This window comes from Doryrhamphus excisus, linkage group LG20 (assembly GCF_037039965.1).
Source record: "Doryrhamphus excisus strain RoL-2023G ecotype Guam linkage group LG20, RoL_Dexc_Guam_v1.1, whole genome shotgun sequence".
NCBI classification, from domain to species: Eukaryota; Metazoa; Chordata; class Actinopteri; order Syngnathiformes; family Syngnathidae; genus Doryrhamphus; species Doryrhamphus excisus.
In genome coordinates this window covers 2,760,001-2,770,958 of record NC_136376.1, presented here as the reverse complement: position 1 = coordinate 2,770,958, position 10,958 = coordinate 2,760,001, and the positions used below count along the sequence as shown (strand labels likewise).

General features: G+C 44.3%; 1 protein-coding gene across 1 annotated transcript in view; it reads left to right on the top strand.

Annotated features, from left to right (window-relative positions):
* Nucleotides 1-3,063: 3,063 nt before the first annotated feature.
* Nucleotides 3,064-10,958, top strand: part of klf5a (Kruppel like factor 5a) — a 12,001-nt gene continuing 4,106 nt past the window's right edge. Inside the window, exons 1-3 of the mRNA XM_078787252.1 lie at nt 3,064-3,858; nt 4,439-5,402; nt 8,476-8,535. Coding sequence (XP_078643378.1) covers nt 3,694-3,858; nt 4,439-5,402; nt 8,476-8,535 — 1,189 coding nt within the window. The 5' untranslated portion in view covers nt 3,064-3,693. The remainder of the gene's footprint in view (nt 3,859-4,438; nt 5,403-8,475; nt 8,536-10,958) is intronic.

Sequence of the window (10,958 nt, the reverse complement as noted above, 5' to 3'; positions counted from 1 at the left end):
TTCTTGTTCTCCCACGCGGTCAGATGTTCTCCAGGTAACACATTCCTCGCTAAGTGCCCAAATATTCTTCTTTCCTGGCACCCTTTGCCGTGATTGTGTCCATCAATCATAACATCATCATGGTTTCCACTCGTTCGTACGTTGGAAGCTTGACATACTTTTATCACATCGTAGTTTACCAAGGATACCCACCTGGTAGTCATTGTTGATACTGCTGCTGTGCAATAATTATTGAGTACAGTACATTGCTTAACAACCGTACCGGAATTTCCTACTTCATACCTGGCCGGGTTATAAAGGCTTTTTTTTAATTTATTTACATTCTTGTGTTTATCTTATTCTGTAATGCATGCTCTCACTCTTCAACAAAGTAGAGGACAAATATCCGAATTTACATTGTTGTATTTATAATGAATCATTTGAAAGCGTTGTATGTTATTTTACTTAGTAATGTGTTTGTGCAAGCTGACTCTTCTACTTCTACGCCACTGCACACAAAAGGCTGAAAATCTGTCAAAACATGCACACGTACCGTGTTGCCGGTGCTATTATTTTACGGACGAATACACCACACAAAGATGCGCTTATTAAACCATGACTTGAAATTTCTCACACAGCTCAAAGTGCTCTATAGAAACACCCTCTTGTACTTTTGAGGTGTGTTGCTGATTTCATTTCATTCATTCATTTTCTACCGCTTATCCTCATGAGGGTCGCGAGGGTGCTGGAGCCTATCCCAGCTGTCTTCGGATGAGAGGCGGGATACACAATCACAGTCCAAATATTACAAGAAGAACATGTAGTATGAAGATTCATTTATTTTCTACCGCTTAGCCTCAAGAGGGTTGCGGAGGGTGCTGTAGCCTATCCCAGCTGTCTTCAGGCGAGAGGCGGGGTACACAATCACAGTCCAAATATTACAAGAACATGTAGTATGACGATTCATTCATTTTCTACCGCTTAGCCTCAAGAGGGTTTCGGGGGATGCTGGAGCCTATCCCAGCTGTCTTCGGGCGAGAGGCAGGGTACACAATCACACTCCACATATTACAAGAAGAACATGTAGTATGAAGATTCATTCATTTTCTACCGCTTAGCCTCAAGAGGGTTGCGGGGGGTGCTGTAGCCTATCCCAGCTGTCTTCAGGCGAGAGGCGGGGTACACAATCACACTCCACATATTACAAGAAGAACATGTAGTATGAAGATTCATTCATTTTCTACCGCTTAGCCTCAAGAGGGTTGCGGGGGGTGCTGGAGCCTATCCCAGCTGTCTTCGGGTGAGAGGCGGGGTACACAATCACAGTCCAAATATTACAAGAAGAACATGTAGTATGAAGATTCATTCATTTTCTACCGCTTAGCCTCAAGAGGGTTGCGGGGGGTGCTGGAGCCTATCCCAGCTGTCTTCGGTGCGAGAGGCGGGGTACACCCTGGACTGGTGGCCAGCCAATCACAGGGCACATACAGACAAACAACCATTCACACTCACATTCATACCTATGGACAATTTGGAGTGGCCAATTAACCTAGCATGTTTTTGGAATGTGGGAGGAGGTCATATGAACATGTGTGTAAGATTTGAGCAAGATTGAGGTAAATGCATTTGGAACTTCTTCAAACATCCTGAGGGTGACGGAACAAAAAAAATCAAGTGGTACACCCAGAAAAATGTCCCCGTCGTATTTGCTGTTCATCAAGACACGGGATCATCTGGACCCAAGTACAGTCCAATAACCATCAGACTGCTTTTAAGTACAAAAAGACCTCATCCTGATGGCTTCCAACGTGAAAAGGAGATCCCACCTGAGATCTTTTACACACGGCACAGTTGAGGGGGGGCGCCATCGTGATACTTCAATGGACCTGTGGAGCTTCAGATTGTGCAAGGGCGTCAAATGGCACCTGGCTATGTGGAGACGTCTGTGTGGTATGACTGCCTCTTTCAACAGGACAAGTCTTTAGTGCACAATACCCCCATGACGAGGCTGCTTCCAGAGGAATAAGCTCACCATTTTGGACCATCCTGCGTGTTTCCCTGGTCTAAATCCAGTTGAGAATATTTGGGAAAAGGGAAGTTTACAAAAATGGACATCAGCTGCAGCAACCTATTTTTGCTCTTTTTAAGCATTACTGGAACTTCCTTCATTGGTGCATTGATTTCACATAGCTAAATACAAAGGGGGCTGCACGGTGGTCAAGTGGTTAGCGTACCGACCTCACAGCTAGGAGACCCGAGTTCAATCCCACCGTCTCTGTGTGGAGTTTGCATGTTCTCTCCGGTTTCCTCCCACATTCCAAAAAAATGCTAGGTTAATTAGCGACTCCAAATTGTCCATAGGTATGAATGTGAGTGTGAATGGTTGTTTGTCTATATGTGCCCTGTGATTGGCTGGCCACCAGTCCAGGGTGTACCCCGCCTCTTGCCCGAAGACAGCTGAGATAGGCTCCAGCTTTGAAGGTGTAGAACTTGGTGCTAATTCATTCATTCATTCATTTTTTACCGCTTTTTCCTCACGAGGGTCGCAGGGGGGTGCTGGAGCCTATCCCAGCTGTCTTCGGGCGAGAGGCGGGGTACACCCTGGACTGGTCGCCAGCCAATCACAGGGCACATATAGACAGTCACAGTCACAATCACAGTCCAAATAGTACAAGAAGAACATGTAGTATGAAGATTCATTCATTCATTTTCTACCGCTTAGCCTCAAGAGGGTTGTGGGGGTGCTGGAGCCTATCCCAGCTGTCTTCGGGCGAGAGGCGGGGTACACAATCACAGTCCAAATAGTACAAGAAGAACATGTAGTATGAAGATTCATTCATTCATTTTCTACCGCTTAGCCTCAAGAGGGTTGCGGGGGTGCTGGAGCCTATCCCAGCTGTTTTCGGGCGAGAGGCGGGGTATACAATCACAGTCCAAATATTACAAGAAGAACATGTAGTATGTTTTTGGAATGTGGGAGGAAACCGGAGTACCCGGAGAAAACCCATGCATGCACGGGGAGAACATGCAAAGTCCACAGAGATGGCCGTGGGTGGAATCGAACTCGGGTCTCCTAGCTGTGTGGCCTGCGTGCTAACCACTCTACCTTTCATATTATATATTATGACTTATTAGTATCAATGTATTAGCTTTTTCTCTTTCCAGTGTGCCTTTTTGTTCTTTTTTCCCACTAAAAATGCAACACAGGCTTCACTTTGGACACCCCTGGGAAATTAGTATGTTTAGATTGCTTTTGCTTTACTTTTTTTAAATGTACAATCCTCCAAAATCGGTTGTTTTTAAGCGCATTATTAATTGATTTAATCAAAAATCCCATATTGTTTGTTTAACCTTGACTCGCCCTTGTGGATGTGCACGTCGTTAATGTATTTAGATGGAGTTCAGGGCGGTGGCCACAGTCAATGAATGATGGCAGCCTTTTTAAAGGTCTGGTAGGCGGTGCTGTGTTTACACCAGGCCCCGCTCCGCCCTGAACGCCGCGCATAGAAAACTGATGGTGGGCCGCCGGAGGAGGCGAGACAAGTGCAAACCGGGATGTAAGCACGATCGTCGGACTTGTACTCCCTCCCCCGGGCTCGTCTGTAGCAGCATCCTTATTCTCTTTCTTCATTTTACCACCTTCATAAATCTTATAAGAAGTATTTTTTTTTTTTAATTCTTATCCCCTTTTCTTTTTTTGGGGGTGGGAGCTCCATGGCTGCGACACTAGCGATGAGCGACGGCGGACACGAGGAGCCCTTCTTCCCGCTGCACAAGGCGTCCTTGCCGGCTGGATTTCACATGGAGGACTCGGCGTTGTTCGGCTTGGAGTGCAAGATGAGCGATTCGGATCGAACCGGACACAGCGACTACACTCAGGTAAATCATTGCATTACTCATTTGTGTCTGTTTTGCGATTCAATGGGCGTGGCGGCTGTTTTTTTTTTTTTTTCGTGCACCATTTGCGGTAAACACGCCATGCATGCATGCATGCATGCATGGCGTGTTTTCATCTTGCAAGTGCAGCCAGTTGGTGAGCAGTTGTCGGAGACGCAGACGACAACTGACCCTGGTCTGAAAGGTCCCACTAACTCTGCAGGACAGCCGGTTCGGAGGGACCGGAGCAGCTTAGAAATAGCAGCCCCAACCTCTGTACCACTACTACCGCATGGAGGCATGGGTGTTTCCCCCCCTTTTTTTTTTTTAATTCCCCTCTTCTGTGCAGCTTTCCTTGCAAATCCGGCATGGAAAAATGGGAATATGGAAAGATGCATTCAGGTTTCTGAGTTCAGTCTTACATACAGAGAGGGAATGTGGCATCCGCTTATTGATGAGTACTTGGTAAATGTCTTAGTGCTGACGCGCCAATCAAATGTCACCCCCCCCCCACACACACACACACACACAAGGTGGTTTCATGACACCTACTTAAACTGTTTTATTTGTCGTCTTGCAACAGGCAAAGTGCGAAATGGACCGCTATCTCTCCCCTCTTCCCGACGGTCAGAAGTCCCAAAGAGACAACGCAACAGGGGTGGATCCTTATTTCGGAGAGGAGCAAAACGGAGCTCCGTATACCCTGAATATGAATCTTTACCTCCCTGATATGACGTACCTGAGAACAACGGGCTTGGGGCAACTTCCGCGGGCGCCCCAGCCCCACGAAAACCTCCAAGTCCAAGTCAAAACAGAAACAGCGGCGGCGTGCTTCTCCCAGAACCTTGAGGCTCACTGCCCCGGTACGACACCCACGAGTAGCTGCAGCACCTCGGGGCACGCCCCTGCTGGTATCGCTATGGAAACCTCCACTGTAAACATGCCGGGGTTGCCAGATTTCACCAGCGCTTTCAACCAGCAAGGAAGCGAGACTCTGGTACCGGAGGTCTTCATCAAACAGGAAATGTCGCCCGGGTTCGAGCAGCTCCAGCATCACGACAGCGGCGCCTCGCTATTCCAGCTTCTGATATCCGGTTTGGATCATCACCACGGCGACGGCATGGAAGCTCAGCATCAGCACATGCAGCACGGCTTCCGTAGCTCCCCGCAAGATCAAACGGTTAAGTCTTCCTTCTGCGGCGGGCCCGCTTACTCCCGCCCCCTCGCTCAGACGCAAGCTCACTTCTTCCAGCAGGCGCCCTACCTGCCGCCGTCGCCGCCCAGCTCCGAACCGGGCAGCCCCGACAGACAAAAGGAGCTCCTCCACACCATGTCCCCGCCTCCTTCTTACGCGGCCACTATCGCCTCCAAGCTGGCGGGCAGCGCCCCCGTCCCCCATCCATCAGGGGCGGCTCCCGTTACGGGACAAACTGCTGTGCCGCTTCCACATGCCCCCGCCGCAACACAGGCCTTGACCCCGGTGCGCTACAACCGTAGGAACAACCCGGACTTGGAGAAGCGGCGGATCCATCATTGTGACTACCCAGGTTGGAACAAAAACCACATGATTAGCATTGCTGTGTTTTTATTACCTCCACCAAGGACGTCTTGTCTTTGGGACGCAACATATTTGCATCACTGCTGAACCGAAAATGAATTTGAAGTCTTTGAAGGTGTAGAACTTGGTAGTAATTCATTCATTCATTCATTTTTTACCGCTTTTTCCTCACGAGGGTCGCAGGGGGGTGCTGGAGCCTATCCCAGCTGTCTTCGGGCGAGAGGCGGGGTACACCCTGGACTGGTGGCCAGCCAATCACAGGGCACATATAGACAGTCACAGTCACAATCACAGTCCAAATATTACAAGAAGAACATGTAGTATGAAGATTCATTCATTTTCTACCGCTTAGCCTCAAGAGGGTTGCGGGGGGTGCTGGAGCCTATCCCAGCTGTCTTCGGGCGAGAGGCGGGGTACACCCTGGACTGGTGGCCAGCCAATCACAGGGCACATATAGACAGTCACAGTCACAATCACAGTCCAAATAGTACAAGAAGAACATGTAGTATGAAGATTCATTCATTCATTTTCTACCGCTTAGCCTCAAGAGGGTTGCGGGGGTGCTGGAGCCTATCCCAGCTGTCTTCGGGCGAGAGGCGGGGTACACAATCACAGTCCAAATATTACAAGAAGAACATGTAGTATGAAGATTCATTCATTTTCTACCGCTTAGCCTCAAGAGGGTTGTGGGGGTGCTGGAGCCTATCCCAGCTGTCTTCGGGCAAGAGGCGGGGTACACAATCACAGTCCAAATAGTACAAGAAGAACATGTAGTATGAAGATTCATTCATTCATTTTCTACCGCTTAGCCTCAAGAGGGTTGCGGGGGTGCTGGAGCCTATCCCAGCTGTCTTCGGGCGAGAGGCGGGGTACACAATCACAGTCCAAATATTACAAGCAGAACATGTAGTATGAAGATTCATTCTTTTTCTACCGCTTAGCCTCAAGAGGGTTGGGGGGTGCTGGAGCCTATCCCAGCTGTCTTCGGTGCGAGAGGCGGGGTACACCCTGGACTGGTGGCCAGCCAATCACAGGGCACATATAGACAAACAACCATTCACACTCACATTCATACCTATGGACAATTTGGAGTCGCCAATTAACCTAGCATGTTTTTGCAATGTGGGAGGAAACCGGAGTACCCGGAGAAAACCCACGCATGCACGGGGGAGAACATGCAAACTCCACACAGAGATGGCCGAGGGTGGAATTGAACCCTGGTCTCCTAGCTGTGAGGTCTGCGCGCTAACCACTCGTCCACCGTGCCGCCGGTGCTAATTCAAATTGGCATAATAATTGTGTGTCATTATCGTTGTTATGCGTGTTTTTAAACGAGTACGAGTAATTAGTACGAGTTTCTGCTGAGTGAAAACAATTTGAAGTTGGCCGTAGAGATTTCAGCAATGAGTTCTCACACTTTGTTGAGGTTGTGAAGATATGACTGGTATGATGACGATGGAATGAACCTGTTTGTGTTAATTAAGCAGGCCTGTTTGTCAGCGTGAAGGCTCCTAGCGCCGGTGCTTGTTTAACATGTGTGTGTGTGCGCATTGGAATTAAGAAAGAAAAAAAATATGGTATGATCTCACGGGAGCTCCTCGATGTGCAGCTACTTGCAGGCCGCGTTAGCGCGTTAGCGTCATCGTGTAAAACTGCATGTTTGCGCACGTCTAACGTCTTAAATTCAAATGAAGTATGCGTCACGGAGAGATTCCCGCTCCTTCAGCAGCAACCCCGTCTCCATTTCTACAAAGGGAAAGTGTCACTTCAGTTGCACTGACTCCTTGGCAGTCGGCATAACTAATAATGGTGAGCGTGAATTGTCTCGGCTTTCATGCGAAAGCAGGTGTGGCCCGCGTCTGCCATCATTGGATTAATCCGTCGAGGCCAGTTTAACAGCGTCGGTTTCTTATGAATCAGATGTCTTACGTGCCACAGAGAAGAACACCGAGTACAAAAACACAATGGCAAGAGCTCCATCTAAAATCAGATCGTATTATGGTAATTGGTTATGGTTTAATTTCATTTAAACATGCATCAGATTAACAATTGAATGCATCACATAATCAGTTCACAGTTCCACATGTCCAAAAGGAGTAGGAAGAAGCAAAGCTTATTAAATCCTACCCCTCCATCTGGTACTTTTACAATCAGTAACTGTTACATTTGTTCACTTCCTGCTTTCATAATTTAATTTACTTTTTTTAAAAGTTTTTTTTAAATGATTTTTTAATTTATTTTATTATTTATTTATTATATATATATTTATTATTTATTAATGTATTTTTTAATTTTATTATTTTATTTATTTTGTCACATACCAAAGTACAAGGTGATATGACCATACAATGACATAATGGGTACCATAGTAACTGTCAATATAGTGATATATACATATATAGCGCATCATGACTGGTCAGTTCCCAGTTCCACATGTCCAAAAGGAGTAGGAAGAAGCAAAGCTTATTAAATCCTACCGTTCCATGTGGTACTTTTTCAATCAGTAACTGTTACATTTGTTCACTTCCTGCTTTCATAATATAATTTACATTTTTTTTTAATTTATTTTATTATTTATTTATTATTATATATTTATTATTTTATTTATTATTTATTTATGTATTTTTTATTTTATTTAATAATTTTATTTATTTTTAATTTTTTAAAATTATTTTTTGTCACATACATGGGTACCATAGTAAGTGTCAATATAGTGATATATATAGCACATCATGACTGGTTCAAGACTCTTCATCCTTGTATTTAGCAAACATCAACTGCTTGTATTGTTTCTTGAATTGGCTCATCGTTGTTTGCATTGTTTGATTTCCTTACTCAATCCGTTCCATAGTTTGATTCCACATACTGAAATGTAGGCAGTTTTACTTTGCTTTCATTTGGAGGTGTTTCTTATCACATCGGCTCTAAGTCAGGTGTCCATAGTGAGGTAGACTTCTAGATCTGAGATGGAGGAGTGTCTTTCTGATGCAACGTTTCTATTGAATCTAATCACTATCTGCTTCCATGTGATTGACACGTTTGCCTCCCTCCCCTTTTACCAGGCTGCGAGAAGGTCTACACCAAATCGTCCCATCTGAAAGCTCACCTCAGGACCCACACGGGTAAGACCTTCTTCATTTCCTTACTTCCTCTCCTTTTCCCAAATAACTGCACAGCAAGAAAACAAGCGCCCGAGTCGTATTTCGGGGGGCCTGCGCTGGTACGGTTGTTGTCAGGCAGAGTGTTGTGTTCCTGGCATGCGTGTGTAAATGTACCCTGTACCCAATATACTGTTCCATCAAACAGGTGGAAGCGACATGCTTGACGCTCTCCAGATTAGCATGTGCTACATTGCGGATAACACAGCATCTACTCGGTTGGTCGTCTTTTGTCAGCAGGTTTAACCCGAAAAACTTTCATCTTTGTTCGTCTTGCAGAGGTTGATGAGGCAAGAAGCCGTTCGATTCTAATGCAGATGTAAAAAACGTAGCATTTTTAGTGATGTAGAAATGAATAACGCAGTAAAGGAACCATAGTCAGTAACTTGATTCAAACCCGCAGTAATGTCCGTTTCATGTTCTGTGGTTGTCATCATACTTTCCTCACAATAAAAGCCAAAGAACAAGCAAAACACAGGTGATGTTTTTAGTGCAGATCGAGATTGATTTGTTTTTAGCCAACTTATCGTAGCGTGTTCCTTAACTTCTTAATGGGTAATTCATGAATCATAGCTTTTGATTTATTACTAAATTGTACCAGTTTTGGGGTGGTAGACCAGGTATTTTTACATTTTTTTTTCAATTTAAAAGTACACAATAACAATAGCAAATTTTGTGTATTTGAGCACGTAACAAATCATTTTGCACATAACAAATTAGTTATTTTTAGGTGTTTTTACTTTTTTTTATGTAAAAGTACGCAATGACAATGACAGGGTTTTATATTTTAGTTTTCATTTTGCACGTAACAAATTAGTCCCGTGCCGTCTACTGTCATTAAGTGCCAAAACGAGGCACCCTACGCTTTGCTGACTCACCGGCCGTGTGACGGCTAAATAACCCGCCATGGGCCAAAGAACAGTTAGCATTTTTAATAAAGAAAGTGTAATGTAAATGTAAATATTCATATACATATAATTATTCTGTAGAAATTGCGTTTTTTATTCATATTTTTGGGCGCTTCAAACAGATTCATTGGACTCAAGTATTTGACCAACAAAAGGGTTTTGTATTTTCGTTTTTTTTTCGGCACGTAACAAATTAGTCCTGTGCCGTGTACTGTGTGTCGTTCAGTGCCAAAACGAGGCACCCTACGCGTAGCTGACTCACAGATCAAACAGATTCATTGGACTTAAATGATTTCCTTTGGGAAAAAAGTGCCTGGGTTTCCATACGTTTGAACAAATTAATAACTTAAACCAAGGTACCACCGTATAAAAAAGCGGTGTGTGTGATTTATTATTAAATTGTACCAGTTTTGGGGTGTTAATCCATGTGTTTTTACTTTTTTTTTAAATGTAAAAGTACACAATAACAAATTTTGCAAGTATATGTGCAACAAAAGGGTTTTGTATTTTTGTTTGGGTTTTTTTGGGCACGTAACAAATTTGTCTCGTGCCATGTACTGTGTTGTTCAGTGCCAAAACGAGGCACCCTACGCGTAGCTGACTCACAGATCGAACAGATTCATTGGACTTACATGATTTCCTTTGGGAAAAAAGTGCCTGGGTTTCCATACGTTTGAACAAAGTAATAACTTAAACCAAGGTATCACCGTATAAAAAAGCGGTGTGTGTGATTTATTATTAAATTGTACCGGTTTTGGGGTGTTAATCCATGTGTTTTTATATTTTTTTAATGTAAAAGTACGCAGTAACAAATTTTGCACGTGTTTGTTTTTTTTTTTTTTGGCACGTAACAAATTTGTCCTGTGCCCTGTACTGTGTCGTTCAGTGCCAAAATGAGGCACCCTACGCTTTGCTGACTCACCGGCAGTGTGACGACTAAATAATCTGCCATGGGGGCAAAGAAATTATTCATATTTTTGGGTGCCTCAAACAGATTCATTGGACTTACATGATTTCTTTTGGGAAAAAAGTGCCTGGGTTTCCATACGTTTGAACAATTTAATATAAAAAAGCTGTGTGTGCAGTTTATTATTAAATTGTACCAGTTTTGGGGTGTTTGTGCATGTGTTTTTACATTTTCTTTCATATAAAAGTACGCAATAACAAATTTTGCAAGTATTTGAGCAAAATATTTGAGCAAGTATTTTTTTTGGGAACGTAACAAATTAGTCCTGTGCCATGTACTGTGTCGTTCAGTGCCAAAACGAGGCACCCTACACATAGATGACTCAGAGATTGAACAGATTCATTGGACTTAAATGATTTCCTTTGGAAAAAAAGTGTCTGGGTTTCCATACATTTGAACAAATTAATAACTTAAACCAAGGTACCGCCGTATAAAAAAAGCAGTGTGTATCCATAAAAGGTGTGCAGGACATATCGGCGTGCTATCAATGCCATACCAGCCTTAGACCTCCT